At 39.9% G+C, this 26,647-nt stretch overlaps 2 protein-coding genes and 1 long non-coding RNA gene across 7 annotated transcripts in view; 2 read left to right on the plus strand and 1 right to left on the minus strand.

Annotated features, from left to right (window-relative positions):
* The window catches only part of rhobtb4 (Rho related BTB domain containing 4), a 38,915-nt gene extending 27,994 nt beyond the window's left edge, over window positions 1-10,921 (plus strand). For 4 of the 5 annotated variants that reach the window (XM_005473217.4, XM_019365621.2, XM_005473216.4 and 1 more), the window contains 4 exons: window positions 4,115-4,265; window positions 4,554-4,642; window positions 4,793-4,898; window positions 5,413-5,591. In XM_005473217.4, coding sequence (XP_005473274.1) covers window positions 4,115-4,265; window positions 4,554-4,642; window positions 4,793-4,898; window positions 5,413-5,591 — 525 coding nt within the window. Of the gene's footprint in view, window positions 1-4,114; window positions 4,266-4,553; window positions 4,643-4,792; window positions 4,899-5,412 lie in introns of all 5 variants that reach the window. The other variant, XM_005473215.4, reaches the window with a different exon arrangement.
* Window positions 1-26,469, minus strand: LOC109204547 (uncharacterized). Its single transcript, XR_002064040.2, has 3 exons — window positions 21,098-26,469; window positions 14,683-14,748; window positions 1-1,167 (listed from the first exon to the last, which is right to left on the minus strand). It is a non-coding gene; the product is annotated as an uncharacterized LOC109204547 (long non-coding RNA).
* The window catches only part of si:dkey-40c11.2 (drebrin-like protein A), a 34,354-nt gene continuing 28,039 nt past the window's right edge, over window positions 20,333-26,647 (plus strand). Inside the window, exon 1 of the mRNA XM_005473219.4 lies at window positions 20,333-20,740. Within this exon, the coding sequence (XP_005473276.1) occupies window positions 20,649-20,740 (92 nt within the window). The 5' untranslated portion in view covers window positions 20,333-20,648. The remainder of the gene's footprint in view (window positions 20,741-26,647) is intronic.

Below are 26,647 nucleotides of genomic sequence, written 5' to 3' on the forward strand. Positions count from 1 at the left end.
TCAGACAAAGTGGGGAAAAGTCGAGGATGGAGTTACCTTTAAGTTTTGAGAAGGGATCGAGTGTCCGTGTCCTAAATCCTGCTAAATTCCCAGTAGTAACTCACAACTGGCAAGATGCTTTTTTTAAGGCTGATTTCAAATGTTCAAAAAAGGTCTTGATGAAATTGATTAGAAATGTTGTAAATGCCAGTTTATAGCTAATAGCATGACTAATATTAAATAATTTATGTTTATAATAAGAAGGTATTTACGTGTCTACCAAAGCCTATTTGTAGCAACCGTCAACAACCTTTAATTGGATAAGCTCTTTAGAAAAGAGATGCAAAGAACACTTGAGCTATATTAGATATTTGTTTTTATTTTATTTTTTAGAAACTTTTGAGAAACATTGTATCTTGATATGGTTATTTGATAAAGGGAAACTGGAATGACACTGTGCAGAAATTTGCATTGCTGTTTGAGTGCTTCATTATGCTATCTTAGCCATGCTATCAGATTAACCTACAAACCTTCTACTTACTTGTAGATGTGGTTGAAACTCTGTAAGGTTCATGAGAATTGACCTACATAATAATTCACACGTCCGCACCTCCGTATATACAAATTTCCTGCACATGAGTACTGCTTGGTTTATCCTAACTCATATACAAGCATTATTATTTGCCTTAAAATGTAATGATTTACACTGATTATCATAGAGAGAGCTATTTATGTCTATAGCCCGTATACATGAAAACAAACATGCAGTCATACAAAGACACACAGACGTGAACTTTTTGAGTCTGACTTCCTGTTTTTTGTGGTTTGACGCAAACCACAGCGTATCGGTGTTGTGTCAGTAGGTTGAAGGCTCAAATTTGTCATAACAGAATGAAGATTCTGCACTAACTCTTCTCATCTTCTAGTGAGCCCCAAGAAAATTCTTATAAAATTTTTCTGGGTAGTAAAATTTAGTCAGACTTCTTATGCAATCACCTGAGGTTTAGCTTCAGGAGGTTACTGGGTGCAGGATGTGTCTGACATAACCAGAGAGGAAGTTAAAGGCTGTCATTGAGTTGATACTCCTCGGACAGTGTTGCTGAACCAGATCCCACTGGGTATGGTTACCGTCAAGGTCAGCAGGTTTAGGTTGCCCAGTTCCCTGGAAGTTCTGGAAGTTTTCTGGAACTGAAGCAAATGGTAAAAATAAAGCTGTGGTCAAGAAAAGCATTGCTTTTTTTGTTGTTTGCACATGCAGATGGAGGGGATTTCTTTCTGGAAAACACCACATGAGTCTGTGTGCAAAAACAACCATTGCAGCTATTGTTGACACTAGTGAAAACAGGACATCGGGATCAGTGAGGGGACGCAATGTTTGCTGCTGGTGGTGGGCTGCTGGTGTCTATGGTTACACTAAACAGTTCATGTTAATGGCGTGAGGTTGGCAGCATGTAGAGGACAGGTGGTCTGGACACAAAGATTCAAAGACTGACTGGACAATGATGCTGTCAGCAGTTTTGTTTATGAACAGCTGTTTTGTTTTGTTTTATTTTATTTGCTTGCTAATTTGCTTTATCTTAAATACATGTTTTTTGGGGTTTTTTTTACTCCTAATTTGTGAGCTGCTGTTTATCTCACCAGAATGCTGCACTTCCTGCTTTGCTTGCTAACTTTTAAAGTTGCTTCTTTCACATTTGCTACATGACCATAAGTTACCATGCTCTAATGTATCTTACTTCCTGTGAGCTGCACATATGAAGTGAATGCTAAACCACACAAACACTGGTCTTTAAATAGAAGCAGAACTTTCAGAGCATGACACAACAATACAACTGCTCAACCCTGAAGCAGCAGATGATCTAGCTTTAGTCACATCGTCCTGAACAGTGTGAACATTTGACATACGTATTAACATGATGTGATATTTTTATAAAAATTATTTTAAAAATCAGAGTATGACAAGACAGAATCTGATTAATCTGGTGATATTACATTATCGTTATCTACAAGCTACTTTTGATTTCAAATTTAAGTAATGCACAATGTACATTTATTAGCATCTACAAGATAGATTTTATACAGGCAATGCATTGCTAATAAACAGCATTATCATGTTACCATCACATTAGTTTGAAGAAAGTATTTTATATATTTGTGAAATATATATAAATTAATAATCCCTAACTCTAAGTGGGAGAGCATCATGTGATTAGAGATGTGTTTCTCTATTTTTATGCCCATGGCACACTTCCCTCTCTGTATTCTTGTGCTCACACATTTCGGTGTTCATGCTGCAGTGCGATTGCACGGCTATTCTTGACTTGTGCAGAGCAGCATTAAGTTGAGTCTCACAAAAATGTGCTTATAATCTGCATCACTTTTTGTGGCTCTGGTTTTAGTATAACATTGGTACAATGATTTCATACATTAAGGATTTTCTTTTCTTCTTGAATTCAAAGGTGATCTGGGGGTAATTTTCTCTATTGTGTACTGTTCAAAAGGCACAAGTCAAAAGACACCTCTTGTGGTTTGCTGTCTCTGTGGATAGACCGCTGATTGTGTCATGGTACACCCATGGATTACTTACTAGGTGTGTGTCTGTGGTTTTGTGTTCACCCTGGGAGTGTGTATCCTGGTGGAGTATTACATGTTGAGAAAAGACTAGTCTATCAAGTGTGAGAGCCTCTGCAGCTCTGTCATACTCATTTAAAAAGAGAAAATGCCAGCATCGACTCTTTTTTTTTTTTGAAGTGTGAGAAAAAAGTTTTCCCTTTTAACCGTTTTGTTTCACATTTATAGTGATGGTTATGCCACACTGTTTTTTCCTGACTACCTTTTTGTATATAACAGGAAGAATAGGGTTGAAATTTTGTCTGGACGTCTCATTTGCACTTTTATTTTTAGTCATTGCAGCTTTGCAAATTTCAGTAAACTTACAAATGAACAGTTATGATGGCAAACTGAAAACAGAAGAGTATAGCCGATAGATCTTAGTGGTACATTTTCGGCACCAGTGACTTTGTCCATCTATTAATTCTTCCTGGTCCCAGCTGTGAGGCCACCCATAGCTCTACGTTGTGTCTTTTTTATCATAACGAGAGGTCACACTAAGCTGACATTCTCCTAATTGGCTATAGGAGTGAAGGGTGGTGAGTGCCTCAGTGGGTACACTGAGGCAGAGTGCTCCTGGAGAGGTCAGGTTATCACTCTCATAATCATTCACCTTCCTCCTGTCCTTCCCAGGCTTAGACGGTCATCTACTTCGTGGATTTGGTTATAGCCTAGCAGTAATTAAGATGTTAAAAAAAGGTCTGTTTTGCTTTTATGTTTTTGTTTACCACCCAAAAGTGGTGGAGAAGGAGCATGGTCAGGTCTAAGTGATGTTATGGCAGCGTCAAGGTCAATACGGCTGAACATTTTACTTAAGAATTAGCTTAAGAAAAAGACTCCATATCCCAACTATAAACATTAGCCTAAAGTATCTTTTTTTTTTCAGGCTACGTTTTAAATGTGAGAATCTGGTGTGCTTCTTTTTCCTCATTATTAGCTTAACTTGTTGATAACAGTTAGTAGATAAAATGTCATAGATTATTTTATCATTAGAACAGCGTGTGGCTAAATGAGATGAACTACATAGTATATCTCTTTGACGAACGCTGCCACAGTCTATCTCATCTGTGTCAGTGTCTTAGTCTGCACATTGAGGCTAGGTTTGTGTTGTCCCTGTGCACCACATAGCAGGGTTGTATGTATGTGGGGCTTATTTGGCTTTAGCCCTATTGCTTACATCACGAGCCAGACAGAGCACTCATCTGAGCCAAGATCAAAGGGAATGTGAACAGTATGTCCTCTGCCCTTTACCTCCAGATACCTACAGCGCTGCTTTCATTGGTATTGCTGAAACCTTACCCATTACTAAACATTACAATCCACATGTCAGAATTTGCAAACACGTTTTTTTGTCGTAACACAAAAGTGTGAGTGCAGAAGACACATACAAATATGCAGTGTTTTTGGACATAAGGCTCACTCATGTGAGCATATATCTAATGAAAATGAATGTCTACAATGCATTTTTTTTTATATCTCATGTCTTGTTTTTGATCTGTTTACCCTTGATATGATAAATTTCCAGGTCTCCATCCCTAACACCAGTACAGCCTGTATGCGAGGGGTGCTGGAGTTCCTGTACTGTGGCCTCCTGACGCCTTGTCCTGGTCTGGAGCCCATGGAACTAATCGTTCTGGCCAACCGTCTCTGTTTGCCACGTCTCGTCGCCCTCACCGGTAGGGATGCTTTCTGTCGTATTGAGAGCACAGGACGGAACGTCCTCTCATTTAAATATCATGTTCTTACTTCATGTGGCAGAACGTGCGTTTGATAGTGTTTTATCTCTTGTACTATCCTCCTTTTATCAGTGACTCTGTAAAAATTTTACATATAGCCTTCTGTTTGCATCTAGTGCACATTTCAAGACTATGAATTTAGGCCTGGGAGAAACGATATCCATGTGCAAGTGCTGCATGCAAATGGGAAATACTGACATGATTGTTTCCATTTTTATGCATTTTCAGAGCAGCACGCTGTGGATGACCTTCTCCACCTGGCAGTGAAAGGAGTTGACATCGATGGGCAGGTGTTGGCTTACCTTGAACTTGCACAGGTCTGTCCTTTAAAAGACAAATTATTCATAATTCATTAATGATGCTGAATTACTTTCATTTTCGCTAAAGGAGGAATCCATATTTTTATAGTGATGCTATTTCTTTCAGCTCTGTAACTCATCATTTCTTCTCTGCTTCTCTTTTTGCAGTTCCACAACGCAAAGCAGCTATCAGCTTGGTGTCTCCATCACATCTGTACTAATTATAACAGCATCTGCCGCAAGTTTCCCAAAGATATGAAGGCCATGTCTCCAGGTAAAGAATAAACCGCCTCCCTCAAATCCCTTTTAGACACGTAGCTTTTCTCTCAGTTAAAAAGGTAGGGGCCTTATTTTGCCTTGCAGTGCTACAAGAATGTACATTTTCTGGGTTAAACACACTGCTAATGGACTGCAGCACAGTGTGACTTGATCATCGTAAACATTTGGTTGGAGTGGGAGGGCTGAAATATTTTTTTGTCTGGATAAGCACTGAAGCAGCATACCTACTGTTTTTGAAGTCAGTTATATCACAATTAACATAATTTCTTCTTAAAATTATTTAACTTGAATGCAGGAAAACAAAACGTTGTGTTATTTCCGTATTGAATAAATCAAACCAATTAAATGAAATAATCTCACTTTATTCAGAAAATGTGATCTCGTCCACTCTTTAATTCCATCAGCGCACAGCTTGAAATGACACAGAGAGTTTTCACGTTCAAATGTTGCTTTTTTTCTGCAACTTTTCTTTTCATGCCATTTTTTTAACTCTACTCTACTCTCTGCAGAAAACCAGAGGCACTTTGAGAAGCAGCGCTGGCCACCCGTGTGGTTCCTGAAGGAAGAGGATCGGTACCTGCGCTCCCAGAAGGAACGCGAACGTGAAGAAGAGATCTTGCGCAAGCAACACACCAAAAGGGGCTGGTGTTTCTGGAGGCATCCGTCCTCCTCTCCGCATGTCTCTTAAAGCGCCCCGACCTGGAAAGTTACACCTCCCCATCCCCCTCCACGCATATAGAGGAGAATTACCCCGAACCCCTCTATTAGTGGATAAATGACCCTCAGAGCTAATATGCCTGGATGTCAGCATGTTTGGGGGAATGTATGTGCCTCTTTATAAGTGTGGGTGACCACACAAATGCATTTTGCTATCCTGTGTGACACGTGTGGATTCAACTCATGGGTATGTGCATGGATGTGTGATTGTATGTGTGCGGTATATTGTGATTGAGTGATGCTTCCAAGTTGAGTGCTTCCCAAACGCCCTCTTTGATAATGGCCTGAGGTTGCAGTGCAGCCCCTTTTGTCCCTCCACAAGAGCTCGGTCCCTCCACCAGCACTCACAGTGTCTAAGCCGCATGAGTGATTGGACTGGGAGCAAGGGCTCTCTATTTCTCTCAGTCTCCATCCTTCACATTGACCTTAATGACTATTACACATTGACCACTGCGGCTTCTCTTGGGGGAGCTTACCTCTGCCTTCACTTCTATACAGACTGTTAGCGTGCACACACAGACCTATGCCCATTTTCCACCCCCTTATAAAAAAACCAGCACTGTATTCCCAGGAACTGACACTGACAATGTAATTATTATTTCAACATTGCTTTAGTGGGTTTTTAAAAAAATGTTTGGCGCCTTCTAGGAAACTTTTATCAGTTGAAATGGCGCATACTACTTCCAGGAAACTGATGATTGCCGTCACAACCACACGAGATATGACTGTAAATCTAGAGCCGAGGTTTGCTGGCAAGGAGGAACTTTAAAACAATTAGTACGTTAAAATGCTCCTGTCAAGAGGATTGATCATAGCCTTCGGTGATCCCGAAGTGGTGGTTCTTGGTGTTCATCGCCCACCTGTACACTTCCCAATCCTTTTCTGTGCACACCGAGCCACAAAAAAACAAACAAACAAAAAAAAAACAAAAAGCTCGAAAACCTCAAATGACCACTCTTAAGGGGGTAAAGACGGCCAGCCTTACTTGACACCTCCGCTACGGAGGAATGATGGATTCAGTATTAAACAACTGCGCTTGTAACGTCCACCACCACAATGTTACACTGAAGCACCTCAGCCAGCCTGCCTTTACACCCCTACACCACTAGGGGCAGCACTGCTCAGGGCCCTGACACTATCCTTCATACTAATGGATTTTAGGCCTGTGTCTTCTTCACTATACTTTCATTTGGTAGTATAGCAGTATAACTTCAATCCTTGCAGTGTTAAAAAAACACTTCAGCACCTGCAGTGTTATTAGTGCATTTATAACAAAACAACAACTATATATCGCCTGATTTATTAATACCAAAGCTGTGATTCTTCTTCCTCAATTTATTTCTGCCTCCTTCCTGCCTTTCTTTCTTTTTTATTTTTCAGGAAGAAGGGATGTAAGAGAGAAGTCAAAGTGATTTGTAGGAGAAGAAGAAGGCAGAAAAATATTTGAATCCTTTGGATGGGTGGTGTTTCTAATCTGTGGTGTCAGGAGAAAAACCGTCACTTCTGAACATTACCTTCTGTTTCTCTTGCTCAATTTGAAAATGGTGCTGAAGACACAGTGAGGCAGTGTTCGGATGAACACATATGCTCAAGCATCTGTGTAGTTTTTAGTGTTTACCTGCAAAGAGAATGGAGAAATTTAAGGAGGGGTTTTAAATTTTGACATAGGAGCATTTTAACCCTTATTGTTCCTTCTTCCTTTACTAACAGTCTGTAAGAGGTCATAATAGGTCATTGATATTTAGATTGTGTGGTTTTGTCTGTCCGATTTAACCCACAGCAGTTACAAACCTTTTTTTTGCTGCTTTCTGATTCAAAAACAATGTGATATACTTTGCTTCTTTGTTAATCAGGAAACTATCATTAATTAAGATTGAATTCGGAAGGGTGATTGTTGTCTCAAGAAACCTTTCAGTATATTGCTGCGTATGAGAGCAAATCTGATTTTCCTGTTGAGGGTGCTAATTTTGTCAGGCTTTCATACTGATTGTGGAGAGAAAAAAAAAGATGTGTTGATGAATTTCTATTAGCACGTTGTTCTATTTGTGGGTTTGCGCCCCTCAGCTTTACCCAGGCACTAGATAGATAGATTGTGTGAGACATCTGGTCTGTTCTACCGTGTAAAGTCATTGTCAGCTCCTGAAGTAGAAGTTGGATAGGGCCTCATAAGACTCAAGTGCAAATTGAGCTGTTTCATCTCCAAAAAGAGTAAAAGTAAGCATATTTCAGTCAGGATTACACATATCCTGAATAAATTCATAGATAGTTAAAAATATCCCAATGCATGGCTTTGAGAATTTAGAAAAGAGACCTGAAGAAGGAAAGACTGTTTTTGATTAACTTACAGGGTCTCTTTTAAGTTTCTCATAGAATCTTTTTGTCTTAATGGTATTAATGGTTAGTATGTCCCCATTAAGCCTGTCTTGGTCCAGGTGCCTTATAGATGGACAAAACTGGAAACTAAAGTGGGATTTTAGCAGCTTCTTAGTTTAAAGCTGCAGACTGGTTCTGCAGTCAGCAACATGAAGGACACTGTAGACAATGGCCATGATCATAACTATAAAATTTTCTGTGGTGATCCTTCATGCACCTTCAGCCATAATTCTTATTGAAGGATTTTTAAGACAATTGTCTGAGCAAAATCCTTTGGCCTACTGTTTACTTCATGCAGACAAATGGCCTTTTAAATTTTTTATTTAGTATAGTAAAATATGCTGGCCTTAGAGTAAGGTGTTTTCTCTGAATCGGGACTCACGTCATGGTTAAGTTTTTTCCACTGACCAGATGACTGAGTGGTAGCAACAACACCAATTGCATTATAACTTCCAAACCACTGTTTTTGAGAAAGCAAAGTTTTTTATTATTAAGCGCTGGCTGGCCTGTGCGCTGGGAGGGTGCAACCACTTTTGGAGTGAAGTTAATTTCTGGCCTACCTTTGTCATTACAATGACATTTGCGTTGGAATGCACTTTTTCGTGTGTCTATGACTATACCTCTTTTTTCTGCACTTAGCATGGATCGATCCTTGTGTAAGATTGTTTGTAAACCTGAAGATTGTAGCATGACTTTTCCACTCAAGTCTTTCAAATTTCCCACATCTCAGTGAAGAGATGGATGACACGACTTCTTCAGCTTTTTTAAGGTCTTGTACGCATTGAACTCCACAGTAGCTCTTTTCCTCGCTATGTGGCTTTATGCACATGCCCGTTTGGCTAAATTCGCTCTGCACAGCTGAAGGTAGCATCGGCAAACATCCAGCTCTAAATGATACACTACACAGGTTAGCGTGATAAAAATAATGCAGAGGATCTGTTCCTGTGGTGCAGTGTTACAGCTCTCCCTTGTGTGCTGTTACTGTAGTTACTAAACTTAATGAAGCTTGTTTCTGTCATTTGTTTTCTGTAAGCTTAAAAAAATAGAAAGAGAGCAGTTGAAATCAAGGATTTATAATCCAAAGTGTAAGAATATGATGCTTAACGGCTGAAAGCCAAGAATAATGTTTGGATTTAGTTTGCATGTAATGACAGAGGAATTGTATAAGGCATGATGCATGTTTCAGTAGTTAGATATATGTTACATATACAGCAGTTTCTTAATTTTTGTTGTTGTGACTCTGTTTGGGGATCACAATGCTGAAGGTTGATAGGGTTGTGGGAAATTTATAAAATAGAAATCATAAAAAAACACTAATACTGATAACAGTAATTATATTTGAAAGCTAATTTGGGGTGACAGGGCATCGAGAAAGGGAGTATCAGGCCAGAGGCAATTGAGAAACTCTGATTTACAGAGAGGGAGCGATGGAGAGTCAAAACTCTAAGCTTCGTTCATTTTATTTAGCTCAACATTTGCCCAACACTGACTCCTACAGGCAAAAGTTAGGTGTTGTCACACTGGTGGTAGAGTTCCTTTGTATTGTCTTGATCTATCTATCTATCTTGATCACAGTGTATTTACTGTCACATTTTCCTCTGTTTGAGATGGAGCAGTTCTTCCCTCCTTGCAGACCTGATCTCCCTATTATAATGTGACACCTGGTGATGGAGAGAACACTTTTTTGGGGGGATAGTTTGTTTTGTTGTTGTTGTTGTTTTTGGTGTCTGGTGTCTCTCTCCTCCTGTGCCTTTAGTGAACTTTCACTCTTTTAGCTCTGTTCAGGCTGATGGCACAGCACTTACAGCCTCCCGGGCACAAATTAAAGTCAGTTAAGCCAAGAAGTAACACACATGTGAACGCAGAAGTAAATGTAGGTTGATATACAGCATCTTAGAGCTTATGTGGAGTGGCCTATGTTTCTTTAATGTTATTATTCAGGCAAAAAGTAGTTACTGTCTATCGGATTCAATTCTTCCAGTGATTACATACAGAGCTTTGCAAGTTCTCTGTGTGACGTCATCAAAAGCTACACAGCGGATGACATAAATAAACCAAGAAACCCAGCAAACCAGCAATTTTAGAGTAACGTTTCCTTTTGAGGTGCCTGCACTTTGTATTATGTAGCCGACTATTACATGTCTGATAAGTATGCTGTCGATAAATATATATATACACCAGTTGTTATTGATCCAAATCAAAATGTCATTTAATTTTCCATTTCTCTACTTAATTTTTGTCTTTAAGACAAATTCTGTAGTGCACTCTATTGCTTCCACTGTTTCAGTATCCTTTTATTTGGGGAACTGCATCTGTGAATGATTGATTGGATTGAAGGCAGATATTAGCTGTGACAACTATATTATTCTGCATTATGCTTTAATGAAGGTAGGTACTCTCCAAAGTACAGTAAAGTGTTGTAAATTTAATACACGTCCCAGCTGGACATAACCTGTCATCTTCTAACTACTCATCATACTGTATCTCTTCATTAGATTAATGTATAAGAAAAGAGAGGTGTTCATATAGAGAGACATGGTGTGATTAACCCCCTGGTCTATACTGTAACTTTTTAAGTGGATCATATATACTGTATAGTATTGTTATGCACTTTTGTTTCCATCAACGCAAACGACTTATTAACATGTACTGCGTACGTTATTGTGTTTATTACAATAAAAGGCAAAAGAAAGAGCACACCACACTCACAAACTATTAAGGGCTTTCGAAATTTTTTTACAACAATCAGAATGTTTTGCTGCTTTTGCAAAAAATGTTTTGAAATGAAAATTTTGTAATATTTTTGAACCACTGTGATTTGTATAAAAAATAAATTCAAAAAAGAAATGTAGAGAAAAGGTTTTTTTCTTTTTTGCCATTTCAGTATTTTAATGTTTGACATGAATTTTATTAAAACTATTAATCTTTTGCTGTTTCCTGGAATGGACGTCATTGTGGGTCTTTCTTTTTTTTGTTTGTTTGTTCTCATGATAAAGCTCCTCGGTGGATTTCCAATATAAAAAGGATTTTTTTTCTATTTAGAGTCAGTAATAACAAGACTGACGCAGAGAGATAGACAGTGTATTGGGATTTTCCCAAAAACCATATCTTCAGAGAATTGTCCCGGAAAGAGAAAATATCCAGTTAGTGGCAGTTCTCTGGGTAAAAACAAATTTGTCACCCATAACTCTTTATGTCAGAGGACAATGGACAGACTGCTTTGAATCGATAGGAAGGAAAGTGTAATTTTTGAAATTACTACTAATTATAACCAAGTTACGCAGAAGAGCATCTCTGAACACAAAACATATGAACCCTGAGTCGGATGGGCTATGTCAGCAGAAGCCCACACCCAGTGCCAATCCTTTCAGCTAGGAGCTGCTACAGTTTGCACATGCTCACTAAAACTGGACAATAGCAGTTTATAAAAATGTTGCCTGGTGTGAGTTTCAATTTCTGCTACGACATTCAGATGCAGCAGCTGGACCTTCAGCTAGCAGATACACAGTGCGACAAACTGCACAGAAACAGTTTGTGTGTTTGCTGATGTTTGTTGAGCTGATGGAAATGTTGCATTTGAAATTATTTGAATTGAATGTGCAGAATGTTTCCAGCACTTTTCGAATCTATAGAGGTTAAACTCAGAACTAATAAGTAATAATAAACTGGTACCAGTATAACTGAAACCTGGAGGATGAGCCTTTATTTAAACAGTGAGGGATGTCTTCAAATGAGCCTGAGCAATACAAAAAACATATCATTTGAAAATGAAATGATGACCATTTTAAATATTTTTTTATTATTGAATTATGTCATAGTGCTCCAAAGTATTAACTAATCTGATGCCCAGTGTATTATTAAATACATAAATAGTGCTGGGGCTGGAGTAACATGGTTATCCACTTTTCTTTTCTTTAAATGTGATGTTCCCATTGTAAAGACTTCACGCAGTGATAGCTTTATTTTGAGGAAGCAGAGTTCCAGTATTGTGTTTCCAAGTGTTCAGACCTTTCCTGCATGTACAGTGGCTTGCAAAAGTATTCGGCCCCCTTGAACTTTTCCACATTTTGTCACATTACAGCCACAAACATGAATCAGTTTTATTGGAATTCCACGTGAAAGACCAATACAAAGTGGTGTACACGTGAGAAGTGGAACGAAAATCATACATGATTCCAAACATTTTTTACAAATAAATGACTGAAAAGTGGGGTGTGCGTAATTATTCAGCCCCCTGAGTCAATACTTTGTAGAACCACCTTTTGCTGCAATTACAGCTGCCAGTCTTTTAGGGTATGTCTCTACCAGCTTTGCACATCTACAGACTGAAATCCTTGCCCATTCTTCTTTGCAAAACAGCTCCAGCTCAGTCAGATTAGATGGACAGCGTTTGTGAACAGCAGTTGTCAGATCTTGCCACAGATTCTCGATTGGATTTAGATCTGGACTTTGACTGGGCCATTCTAACACATGGATATGCTTTGTTTTAAACCGTTCCTTTTTTTTTCTTTTTTTTTTTCTTTTTCTTTTTTTGCGCCTGTCCCGTTTGGCTCTTTTGCCATCAGAATTATTGTCTAAAGGCGAAGAAAGATGCCCGACGGATTTACTTTACCAAATGGACCATCCCAGCCTTGCCGTAATGGTCTATTTGATTCACCTTGTTTATTTTATTTTATTTTCACTTGTTAAATATGGGACAGACTTGATTGGGGAAAAGAAAGGGGAGAAAGAAAGGGAAAGAAAAACAGCGGGGAAGAGGGACGGGGATAAAGGGCAAAAAACAAAAAACAACAAAATAAGCAGACAAAAAATACATATATCAATCACCTGGATCACCTGTTGAGAAAGAAAAAAGAGAAAACAAGCAGAAAAAAAAGAGCAACATAATAAACAACATCACGATGATCTATGGGAATGTAACAGTAAAAACGAAATATTAAACATTATTGTGCAGCACGTAAGATCGACAGCGCACAGTGTGCTTTGAGGTAGGAGCCAAAAAGGGTGTAGTTTGTGTGTGTGAGTCCCCGTGTGTACACCTGCGAGCATGAGCGCGCTTGTATTTAAAAGGTTCCTTCATGTGATGATCTGCTAGAGGGTGTGGGGGGCCACAGCCCAGTCCTCCAGGGCATGAAGCAGGTATGGAGGAGATCAAGACTCCAGACATCCAGAGGCCCTCAGAACGCAAGAGACCAAGGAAGACCAACAGAGGGGCAGCTGCGCCACCATCCCAGAAAGAGCTGAGGAGAGTCCCAGGTGAGGGGTCACTCAGTAGCCGCAGAGCAGAAGCCAGGGGGGGTTGCAGTGACGTGCCTGGACGCCCATCCCCAGACACAAAGAACCACCAACGCACCGATGTCTGAGGGCGTCTGCCACTGGCAGGGGAAGTGGTGTTTTAAACCGTTCCATTGTTGCCCTGGCTTTATGTTTAGGGTCGTTGTCCTGCTGGAAGGTGAACCTCCACCCCAGTCTCAAGTCTTTTGCAGACTCCAAGAGGTTTTCTTCCAAGATTGCCCTGTATTTGGCTCCATCCATCTTCCCATCAACTCTGACCAGCTTCCCTGTCCCTGCTGAAGAGAAGCACCCCCAGAGCATGATGCTGCCACCACCATATTTGACAGTGGGGATGGTGTGTTCAGAGTGATGTGCAGTGTTAGTTTTCCGCCACACATAGCGTTTTGCATTTTGGCCAAAAAGTTCCATTTTGGTCTCATCTGACCAGAGCACCTTCTTCCACATGTTTGCTGTGTCCCCCACATGGCTTGTGGCAAACTGCAAACGGGACTTCTTATGGTTTTCTGTTAACAATGGCTTTCTTCTTGCCACTCTTCCATAAAGGCCAGCTTTGTGCAGTGCACGACTAATAGTTGTCCTATGGACAGATTCCCCCACCTGAGCTGTAGATCTCTGCAGCTCGTCCAGAGTCACCTTGGGCCTCTTGGCTGCATTTCTGATCAGCGCTCTCCTTATTCGGCCTGTGAGTTTAGGTGGACGGCCTTGTCTTGGTAGGTTTACAGTTGTGCCATACTCCTTCCATTTCTGAATGGTCGCTTGAACAGTGCTCCGTGGGATGTTCAAGGCTTGGGAAATCTTTTTGTAGCCTAAGCCTGCTTTAAATTTCTCAATAACTTTATCCCTGACCTGTCTGGTGTCTAAATCCAATCGAGAATCTCTGACAAGATCTGACAACTGCTGTTCACAAACGCCATCTAATCTGACTGAGCTGGAGCTGTTTTGCAAAGAAGAATGGGCAAGGATTTCAGCCTCTAGATGTGCAAAGCTGGTAGAGACATACCCCAAAAGACTGGCAGCTGTAATTGCAGCAAAAGGTGGTTCTACAAAGGGGGCTGAATAATTACGCACACCCCACTTTTCAGTTATTTATTTGTAAAAAATGTTTGGAATCATGTATGATTTTCGTTCCACTTCTCACGTGTACACCACTTTGTGTTGGTCTTTCACGTGGAATTCCAATAAAATTGATTCATGTTTGTGGCTGTAATGTGACAAAATGTGGAAAAGTTCAAGGGGGCCGAATACTTTTGCAAGCCACTGTATTTTAAAACCAATACGCTATGATATGGATAAATGGCCACTAGAGTAAATTCTAGAAATTTGCCATAAAAAAGTAAAAATATTGCATTATTAAATTTGAAAACAGCAAAACAAACCTTAAGACGTTCTCTCACCTTTTCTATATTATCTTCACTCCTCTTTGGCTTTGTTTGAATGTCAGTTTGGTGCACATGTGCCACCTAGTGGAAAGAAACAAATGCACAGGTTTAATAGAAGAAGACACTATACATAAAAAAGAGGCATGTGTTAAAGAAAGAAGTCAACCTAAAAGCAATAAAATTGTTTTGTGTCTTGGATAAGCCAGAAACTTTCATAATCAAGATATGTCTGGAGTTTCCTGCACAATCTTCCATTGAACGCTGAAACATGTATTGGCTGATCCCAGGTCTTTCTGAAGCAAGGCCTTTATGTTGTAACAGCTATATTTAGTCCAAAAAATACCTGAAATTCTGTCCAACATCCATTTATTATCTTAAGTCTTTTTGTGTCTTTAAAACGTTCTATGAAAGAAAGACTGAATCAACAGCTGTCATTAAGGGGACCCCTGAACAAGCATCATCAAGATCAAGATGATGCGAGCTGAGGCTTTTAATAAAGTCTGGTTAGGGATCACAGTAAGCCACAGAAACTCGAGGCTGCCACAGAAACGTGTTTAGCGATTTGGCTGATGATTTTTAACTTTCGTGACGAGAGGACGCGGTGATTGCAGGGAGCGAAATTTCCACGTCCATTTGCAATCCTGATCTGTGCCTGTGTGAGTGCGTGTAAGTCACAATCACAGCCTTTTAAAACTCACCAGTCAAGCAGTCTACCAACAAATTTTAACAGCCAATGACGTGCATCAGTTCTCCTTTCATCTTCTTATAAAACGAAGGAACTTATGAGCTTTTTGTAGCAGCAACCTCAACCTCCACGGTCACCAGCATCAATCTGAACACTGATTACAGACCTTTTTGCTGCGTCAGCTGTGGGCTGTGTTCATATTTCCCACAAACTTTGCCCCTGCTTTTGCACCACAGCATCACTGAGCACTACTTTAGAGTCATAGACGTGTGCTGACATCACCACATCTGGCTCTCATTTCCTTGGCTTCTCTTACAGCAGATAAGATGAGATGTATTTAAAGCACAATGCATTGTTGTGCAGTGGAGAAGAGCACAAACTGATTGAATTGGGTCTTCACCTCAACTGCTTGTGGACCAAAGGTTAAAATCTCCACTTTTATAAACTGATCATATGCATATGCAAAGTGTGTCTAAAGTTTTCAGACAAGTGACTTCACTTTTTCAGTCTTTTGTTGACCCCTTGTCCACTTCTTTCAGACATGTTGCTGCTAATATGTTTCACGAAAAAGTAAAATGCCTCAGTTGAAACATTTGATATGTTTTTATGTTCTATTGTGAATCAAATGTGGGTGTTGGGGCTTTTAAGCTTTTAAATATTCAATGACACACTTACATTATTATCTCACTTACATTATATTAAGATTTTTTTTAATGTAGAAAATGTTTATTACCAAATGTACCTAATTTACTTACAATGATTGAGTGATGGCACATTCCTTATTTTGCCCTCCTCAGAGTATGTTTCATTTATATGATGTTTGTCTAGCTCTCCCCAAGGTCTGCTTCTTAGACAAAACTCCCACCCCCTCCCAAATTCCTAAACACATCTTCAAATCAGGGCCTCTTAAAGCAAATTTCATGAAACCTATATCATTCTCACACTGTCAATGAACTTAAGAGCTATTTTATTTGGGCAAGCAGTCAAGGAAAATCAATTTTAAACACAAATGCATGGTCTCTATATATTCCTGCAAAGCCCTGTCATTTGTTTAGGCTTGACATACAGTACTGTCCAAAAGTCATAAGCCACTGTTGATTCTTTAGATTTTGGTCCCAAAATGTTTTTTTGATGATCTATGCATCATCCAAAAAGAGAAAAGACACCTGACTCAAGGGATGAACCAGTTCTGTGTGCACAGATAGCAGACAACTTAGCAAAGAACCATTGTGAAATTGTATATCTGGGCATGTTGTTAGTAGCAACTTGACACAAAGACACCTCAGTCTCACAGAAATAAAATTTTTTGCACTAACAAGGTGATTCACAGAGACATATTAGCCAGAAATTTGGCCTATCTTGGCAAATGAGGACAACAGAAGAAGTAGCAGCCCTAATAAATAAATATATGTATGTACAGCAGATGGACGTGTGTTAAGAAGCCATTCTTGGGGATTTTTGAGGACGCCATCCTTCATCAACATCAGCCTGGAGAACTATTCCCAAACACTTCTCAAAGAAACTACAAGAGAGCTCAGAGTTCAGGTTGCATTGAAGAATAAAAGTGGTCATATCAAACATTGACTTTCAAGCTTGTTAGAATTGTATCAATTCTGTTTTTCTCCATATATACCATATTTTCATGTATGCATAGACACATTTTATTAAATTGCTGCATTGCAAAATTAAAAGAAATAAGCTGTGATGCATGACTTTTGCACAGTGCCGTATTTCAGTTAAGTAAGGTAATCTTGAACCGATGATGAAGTCTGAATCTTTTTCCTAGTGAGACAAAGTAAAGAGAAAACAGCAGGTCAATATGGAAAATCGCTTGTTTTTAGCCTTTGCAAAAGTGAGAATGTGATTTAGAACTGAACAAAACACGTGCATGGACATCTAGATTCACGCACACATTTGTGTTCACACTGAAGCCCAGGGGAAAGATATCTCAAGGTTGTTGTGAAGGCGCATAGTTGAGTAGTGACCTCACCTTAAAGCCCGAAGAGAAGACATCCAGATTCACAGAACATGTGCCGAGCTCTGGCTCTACTATTCTCGCTTTTTCTCAGACAAACAACAAGTAAATTTGCTGAAAACACTCTATCTTTTCTTTTGTTTTCAACTTCTACACGTCTCAGTCATTTACTTAGCTCATAAAACTCGCCAGGCACCTGAATCAACCTCACTTATCTTTTCATGTTACGCCATGCTACTCATATGTTGGAGTTCAGCTTTTAGATAAATGCATGTGCCTCACTGACATATCACTTAGTATGACTTGTGTAACTTTTACTCAGTTCCACTCATCAGTGATATTAGTTTGCCTCACCTATGTTCACCTCAATATCAAAAATGAGCAAAACTAAAATGCAATACTGAAATGATCATTGCTATTGCAAGAAGAGGTGAGATTCTAAACTGTCGTGGAGCCGCTGTAATAATAAAAATAATAAGCAGAATCGGAATAAGCATAAGAATACGAAAACACAGTTCAAATGATAACCTATTAATGCGGTAATTCAAGCACATTCGAGTACCTGACAAACACTTATCAGACAACCTTTGAAGATGTGAAACATTCGTCAGAGAAGAAGACAAACTTTTTGAAAGACTTTGCATGAAGAAGCTTAATGCACTTAATGATTTGCATAGAAAATAGGATCGTATTCAGCAAGGTCTGACTTGTATGAAATATAGTGCAAAGGGAAGTTAAAAGGTTGGAGACATGCCTGCAGCTCTTATTGTATAAAAGTAAATTTACAACACAAGGCTGTATTTATGACATGAACAGGAGATTTAAAATCATTGCAAGTGCACAGACACTCATAAACCGGCAGCACGCTATCGCACATGAGTGGGCATGCAGGTCCTTACCTCTAAAAGTCTACAGTCACCGCTAATGCGAAACATGTTACTCCTGAAGTGTAGAAAAAACGGGTGGAAAAAAGCTCAAGCTGTGACCCCTTAACTCCAAATGCATCTCTGACCTTTTCACACCGTCCATCGGGTCGAAGGACACATAAACCTGCCACGCAAGCCATGATACACTCCAGGAGAGATTTCGAGCTATCCGTGACTACTATGTAATGAACTCTGCTTTTTAGTGGCAGAAATTTGTTTTGCTTTCTGTGTTATGTTATTATAAGCTAGTGGAAGAGTCACTGATTTTGCAAAAGAAAGAGCCACTCTATGAGTGGATTCTGAATTAAAGACTAATGTAAGAAACTCTTAGAGGATGTTTTTGTGACTGGGCCACTCAGCACTTTGTCACTCACACTTAAACTATTAGTTTAAGGAGACCAGTGGGTTTAAACTTTGTCAGGAAAGCAGGAAACTGAACAAAAGGTCTGTCACAACTGGATAAGAAGTTTCAGTAAAAGAAGAGAAAATCCCCATTAGCTGTTAGGCACACACACACACACATATGCGAATCCCCACTGGACATACAATCATCTCCAACAACAGCTGCCTCCGCACCCAAGCAGAGGAAATGCCAAGGTTTTCTGAACTGGAGCATAACAGCATTGCAGTTCACATCCACACTGAAGAGTTGAAAGGCAGGAGAGCCTCTAATAGCAGGAAGTTGTAACAATAATAGTGGTATGGGGATGTCATGCCCCCTGTCCTTGTGTCATGCAAATTCTAGCCAAAAAAGCTGAGTTAGAGTGTGCTGCTCGCTGAAACTAAGGGTTCACCAGACAGGATTTGTACGGAGATCATTTTTCATCAAAAGTGGTATTTTACAGTTAAAAAGTATCATATCTAATGTGTATCAGTACTTTACCCTTCATTCAAATGATGGCAACATCACAAAGCTATCCTCTATCAAACATGTGTGCAGTCCTCTCTCATCTATATGTTTAGTTATAGACCTATTAACTGCTTCTCTGACTGTAAAGTAGAGAAATACCCCAAGAGGAGATGAAAATGGAAACGTTTTGCCTTACAAGGAAGTTTTTTCATCAGTGATTGCAGTGACTGTGTCAGTTCATAGTCTCAAAAGGATTACTCAGCCATTCCAGGTCTAACCTTAGCAGTGAATAACACTACAACACATATTAAATGTTAGGGGGGAAAAAAATGACACAAAGTTGAAATTTATGTGGTCATACCGAACCTGAGCCTGACACATCAGAACATAAAAACCTGTGACTTTTATCCTCTGCATCTGTCCTGGATTACCTAAGAATGGCTGCTAAGTAAATTAAAGAGCTCAGGAACATTCCCATAATCCGAGATCTTAAACTCCTGTGCCACTGACCCAAAGGCAAATACCACTGTGTGAGTGCGTGTGTGTGCACATCCATTGGTGTGTTTGCACGTCTAGAGGGAGTGCCTTAGAGTTCACAGCTTGTGTAAGTGTGCATGTGGGAGCCTGTGCATGAATGCATGGCAGTGTGTGTATTTACGAGCTTGTGGACAGTTTATGTGTGTATGTGAGTTTGCGCGGCCCTGGTTGGGTAGCAGCTGAACAGGCCCCCAGCAGCTAAATACTAAAACACTCTCCTCTGCTTTTTTTTGTCTGTGTAAGGCACAGCCTGCTTCATACTCGGTTCCCATGAAATTGCTCCTTCTTTGGCTTATTGAGAGATTGCCTTCACTGTAAAATGCTTCTGCGGAGTTTGCCAAGGACCAGAGGTGTCCGATTCACAAGACTCAGAGACAAAGAGAGATTGACAGATCCAAGGCTGCTGCATTCCCCCATAGCCCCTCTAAACATCAGAAATTCCCATTGTGTTTCGTTTTTGTTCCAATTTTTGCCAACAAAAACATTATAGTGAGTCGGAAAAGACAATTAGAACAAAATAATTATATTTATTGAATCGCCTCAAGCTGTGGTCCATCAGTTAAGTAATACGTTTCGTCAAGTTGCCCAGTTATTGAATTGGGAAATGAAAACGTCTCTTTGTTTCGCGAACAGTGCAGCTCAGTGGCCGTGTTCCTCTGCTGCACACTTTTTCTTCCAAGTGACCAGCTAGTGAAGTCATTAGGCTTTCCACTCTCTTAACAGGAGGTGGGGCGCTCCCCATAAAAACGTATTCTTAACTGGCTGCACAAAGACCGTGTGCAGTCCCAGTCTCCTCCACGCTGTGAGTGCGCAGCGGCTGCACGGATCGCTCCGTTCGGACCTAAAAGGGCCACATTGAATGCACCTGGACACATTTGCTGCAGTTTTGTCTCGGCCGAACCCCAGTTTTCTGCTGTGACTGTTCTCCAGAAAATACTCAAACCCCCACCCCGCATCGGGACCCGTGAACAGAGAAGCTGCGGGAGTGGTCTGGAAACTTTTGCCACAATGAGCAAGCGAACGGTCAACCTTGATACCTACAGCCTGTCGCTGCTCACGGCCAAAGAGGACATCCTCAACCCCCGTTCTTCCACGAACTGGTAACGCATATTGCTTTTACACAAATCTGCATCTGCCAGCCACACCTGAGTTTATCCTTTTTCATAAGAGCAGACCGAGCTCCGACTTCGTTGTTCTGTTACCGTTTATATATATTTTTTTATATCGCGGTCAGGAATTCAAGGAGAGTTCGCAACTTTAATCAAACTTTCATGCTCTCCATCTTGTTTTCCATCGCGCGTAAGATGGAAAACAGCCTCTTGCGTAAGAAGAGGCTAGATTTAAGCTAATCCAATGACGGATATGGAGGTGACCAGCACAGAGATAGCTCACAACCTGCTCTGTATTTGCAAGTCCTGTGAACCCAGGGTGGTTTATTGCCAAAGGGATGCACTCACTTTTAATTGCCCTTCATTACGCACGCCAGGCCGCTGGTGTGGCTCGGTGCGCAGCACCTGGATCTCCATGACTTTGCTATTCTCCCCCAGGAGTTGTGAGGCTTTACCGGATCGTGTTTCTGCAGATGTGCTGATCCCTGACATGGGTTGTCTTTCAGGGAGAGGCCTCTTAATTTGAAAGGCAGCACTGCATGCATGAGTAACTCCATATGAGCAACGAGACTTATTAATGTAGAGCAATAGCGAAGATGACTAACAAAGTTTTAGGAGAAATCTTACAGGCCTGGGGGTGTAGCTAGATGAAGAACCCATATTCAAACTAAATTCACAGTTCAGAAAAATTTAAGTTAATCAGTTGTTTTTAATGTCAGATCTAGAACAGAATAATGAACAAACAAAGAAATATATTTATTAAGTTCTAAGAATTCTTTACTGAGATCATGCTCATGTAACCTGAGCATCTGACACTTGACTCATTCCGTGTTTTTGTCATAGGGTTTGGCTGATCTGTCACTATGGTGATCTGCCAGTCTACACAATAAGTGCCAGTCTTATTGTGTAGTCGCCTTCCTCTTTTTTTTTTTTTTTTTTTTTTTTTAATTTCATACACATTGTGTGTGTGCTTGTGTATTTTGTAATCCTCTGATATGAGCATGTTGTTGCTGGCTATATAAAAGTTAAAATTAAGTACATGCAAATATACTCCTCTCTCGCTTTACATCCACTCACTTTGATGAAGAAAACAAATCCAAGGCCCCAGCTCAAGCATGTGCCCAAGTGGAAGTAGAGGACAGACTTGGTCCATCCCTGTTTCATCTCCCTCTGCCTCAAACCTCTCTCCCCCGCCCACTTTCTTTCTACATTCTTCCTGGCTTCAATTTGGAACTAACGACGCCACTCAGGAAATGAGTTTCAGAGCGCTGTGAGTTAACCATGACAAGCTGAAATCTGACAGCTTCACGAATGGAGTGGAAACACTTTTCCCCATCCAGAGCATAACTTGCTCAGTTTCCACTCTTTCTTAATTTTGGCAAACCTCTCAGAGTTTCCATGTTCAGAATAACTTTTTGTCCCATGGTAACTGCTACATGCTGACACTTCACTGAACCAGCAGTTCCTCATTTGAGAGCATTTCCCCCACAGTTTCGCTGAATAACAAAATCTTGATTGGGTCTCTGCCAACCAGGTGCCTAAAACAATTCTACAAACATGTATGGATGCATATGCCTGTGATTACATCAGAGGAAAAATAGAAAAGAAAGAAAGAAAAAGGACATTCCTAAGCATTCATTTAACCCACTTTCAAAGGATAAATAATTCTGCTGTGACTGAATAGAGAGGTTGGAGGGGAACATGATGATGTCATGATTCCCACTGACAAACTATTGAGCCCATCCTTGTGCGTGTGTGACCGTCTGTGAAATTTCAATGTGCATGTGAGCTTTCATGTCAGTATATTTGTTTCTGGATGTGCATATGCTTCCTGCAGAGACTACTGAGTTAAGGCATCGAGAAGTTTTCGCGGAGGCTTGTTGTGCTGAATGATCCTGCCCCCACTGTGTGGCCTTGAGATCTTCGTGTGTATTATCTAATGACCTTGTGTCCTGAATGGGAAACAGACCCTTTGTGGGCGAGACTCTGAAGAAAAGAGGGGCAATTTCAATGCATCCATCATTCAGACTTCTCTGCTCAACAGACAGCCTTGGAGGTCTGTGCTTAGTCTCCTGGACCGCTCAAGACTACCAATTGTGTTACTTAGAAGCTGTGTTTGCATGTGTTTTAAAAGGAAGAAATAAAAGAAAATAGTTCAGATCTATTTTTACAATACAACAGTGCAATCCTATGAATTGTAAGAAGTCGTAATTTACATTACTAACCTGTAATTTCATGTTGTACAACAGAAAGTTGTTGTTCTAGCACCTCGGAATACAAGCAGGAGGTAGAATAATGTTTATGGTGTTGTTTCAGCCACGCAAATCATATCAGATAGGAATTCATATGAATTTGTGGAGTGTTTTCATCAGAAAAGGTGTGGGCTATATCTAGGCATCTGTGGCCCTGGGCAAGATTAACACATTGATTTTTTTTATCAACATTATTGTTGCAGATCACACTTTTTTCTCTTGCATGGGATGACTGCAGCTAGTGAAACATGAAGTAAACATCTGAGTTCATTGTAATAGTTGTTTTTTATGTTTTTATCTGTTATGGAAAATACATTTTAATGTAATTAAATATGCTGCATAAATAACATTGAGAGTGACATAGTAACTAAGTCATTGTGCTCAGAGCATTCAGCAGTCAATCTGGGCTGATTCTTGATTGTTTTTCTAGTTATAGACTAATCCAATATTTACATTCATTAAAGAGATATTTGTCATTAAGGTGGTATGGAATTGTTCCTAAGTTGCTAAAAAAAAAATCTTTGGTTTGAAATGACTTATCATTGAGTGATGTAATACCTTCATTTGTGATCTGTTTTTTGGCAGAAGTGTAACAGCCAGGCGATCTGTCATCAAATGTTAATGGTCACAGAATTACAGGTGTTAGGTTTCAGCATTGTTGCTTTGAAATAGAAATTCGCCACAAGTGACGTTTATTGTTTAAAGGCATCCAGTTTCGTTAGGAAAACTTCCCAAATTGTAATCAGCATGTTATTTTTGCTGTTTGTAAATAGTTAAATGAATATTACTTATCGTTACATTAGTCATTTTCTTTATATTGCTGCTTTCGGGCAGTATGTAGTAGTAGGTAGCAGGATAGTACTCTAATAATGCCTAGCTCCTCTAGCCTGTGATTACATGTTAAACTATCCTCAGGCAAGATACTGAACCCTGAGTTGCCCCTGATGTATCATCTGGAGTATGATTATGTGCATGTCAGGTTAAAAGCTCATAAGCATAGAAAAAGTGTGAATAAGTGAATGAGCATTGTAGCAAGAAAGCGCTTTGAGCGTTCAAATGGAATAGAAAAAAAAGTGCTGTATAAGTAGCAGTCCATTTACCATTTCTTTAATAAGATTACAAAAGTCAGTGGGAAATGTAGGAAATCAGCATCAGCCATTTACATTTAGCAACACATTATCCCTCCTCTCCAGGCCTCTAATCTCCTGTGAAGGGATTCTCCTATTGATGATAACTTGGACTGCCTTTATTACAACATAGGCTTTTTGTGTTGCTTCAAAAGTTCCACAGGCTCATGCATGATTAACTGACACCTAAACAGTCCCTGAGTCTAAAGTTACTTTCTAGATGAAGTACACTTGTGTTGCAGGGCTGCATGTGTGTGAACGTGCACACTTCAGCTCTTCTGCCTGTAAATAGTAATAAAGTACAGTTAACACTGTTATCAGGAAGCTAATTCCTGCTTAAACTTCCTTGTACACGTTCTGCTTTTTGTTCAGTTCCTGAATTATCCACAGTGACCCACCTGTCAAAACCCCCCTAAAACAGAGCAGTTCAAGCTTTTCATACACACATGCCATTGTGCAACGTTACCTCATGCCCTTCTATGTTGAAACAATACCTGCTGGTCACCTTACTGTAAAATCCCACAGAAGGAACCCAAGCAGTCTGATTGGTTCCCTTTCCTTTCACTGTTCAGGATGAGGCTTCAAAGGTTGCACAGTCGCTTCCAGGCTCACTGACACAGGCCACATTGATCTAAAATATAAACAGCAGCGTACTGTAAATAGGACATCAGAGGTTTAGTACAGTGGACCGTGACCAGTATAATCTTTGTCGCAGCGACCTGTACCGTACCTTGGAGTAGCTTTATTTGTGACATAGAGGCATGAATCTTATCAAAAGAAACCCACATCCTGTCACTTATTTTTCCTTTAACACTAAGACTACAACTTGGCCCAATCCAGTGGGTTCCATGGGGGCGACACTTGAACACTAACGTAAGCTGATCAGAGCACAACTGGAGCCGGTGAAGTGCTTTTTGTGTGACATGAGGACAAAGATCATACACACAAGTGATCTGTTGGGGCACTTATCAGCTTTTTGTTTAACGTTATTCCAACAGAATTTCCTGTCTTGTTAGAAAAACAAACAATTCCACTGCACTGTGTAGGCTGAAGCTTCTGCAGAACAGTACCCTCAGCTTGTGTCGCTTGCTTGTGTGAGCAAGTTTGTGGGTGGCATGTTTGAAGATGATGACAATGATAGCTATAATGGCTGTTGTATGTATCCCTGTTTAGATGAACTTAGGGGATGATTTGAGCAGTTATCACTAAACAACTGCTTTCTTCTCCCTTAAATGTTGTTTAGATTCATCTAGGGTCTGAGACAAAGCTGCAGGGTAATGGTAGGGTTTATCCATGGTGAGACATGACTACACACCGTGACACTGGATGTGTGTATTCTGCCTGTTGGGCTTCACATGTTTGGGTCTCTGAGTGTGCAAACTGTTGTTTGTTTGGAAGTGTGACTCGTAGCTGCCCCACAGAAAATGGAAAATGTTGGTAATTAATGTTTCACAACTTCAAGGTACTGTCGTGCCATTCATTTTGGTTTCAGGTGTCAGTTGTGAACAATGTAAAGAGCTCTCACCTTAATAAAAGACATTGTATCCCACAGATTTTTTTTCCATTGCAGCAAAAGTTTGGTATTAAGATCATTGTAAACAAAGCTCTCAAAGTATTTTGTCAGTCCTACTTTACAACTGACCTTTCTGTCCAATTCTCCTTTTGTTCATTCAAGTGTCTCACATTATTTTCCCATTGTTTCCAGTGGAGCTCTGTCCTTTTCTGTGCCTACAGCAGTGGGGGCAACAAATGAGTTATTGTTTTATATAAGTCTTCAGGACTCTGCTGGAAAACTTTGTGGAAGTATGATTTTTTTTCATGCAGATGTTATGAAAAATGGAAGCAACATTAAGGAGGGCTGCCTGTTCAGCTAATGGGCCTCGCACATAGCCAGCGTATTATTTTCAAGGGCGTGTCAGATAGCTGTCTAAAGACATCTGTATTTTAGTGTTTCTTCAAACATTGGGAGGAGAATGAATACAGAGTGTGGTGTGTGTGTCCTAAGCCAACCGATGGACTTTTAGGGGCATGTGTAAGCAATGATGTGATATACCACAACTCACAAGTATAATCACAGTCATATAGTAGAATTAAAGATATGTGAGTAACCTGACTATTATAATGTTGCAATGCTTATATTGAGAAGTGCTGAAAGAACTGATGGGCTTCCACATGGTTTTCCTCAACTACTAAGGATGGTCTAAGCAGAAAGGCAAAGAGAAATTCTCCCCTACAGAGCCTTATTGGAGAAATAAAAAACAAAAAGAAAATTATCCTGTTTGTATGATCCAAAGAAATATCTAAAAAGAACTGTACTTTTTTTAAAAAGTAAGAATGTGTTTTAAAGTACATTGCTTTGGTCTAGGATCTTGCAAAAAAAGTGCACAGAGAGACATTTTGTCATGTTCCTGTGGCTTATTGACTTGAGTGTGCCAAGCACAACACGACAAGCAGTGTCAGACGGTTACAAAGTGCCTATTGTAATTTTTCCTCTTAAAGGAAATGGAACTATTTAAAAC

The sequence above is a fragment of the Oreochromis niloticus genome, linkage group LG12, assembly GCF_001858045.2.
Source record: "Oreochromis niloticus isolate F11D_XX linkage group LG12, O_niloticus_UMD_NMBU, whole genome shotgun sequence".
Lineage (NCBI taxonomy): Eukaryota > Metazoa > Chordata > Actinopteri > Cichliformes > Cichlidae > Oreochromis > Oreochromis niloticus.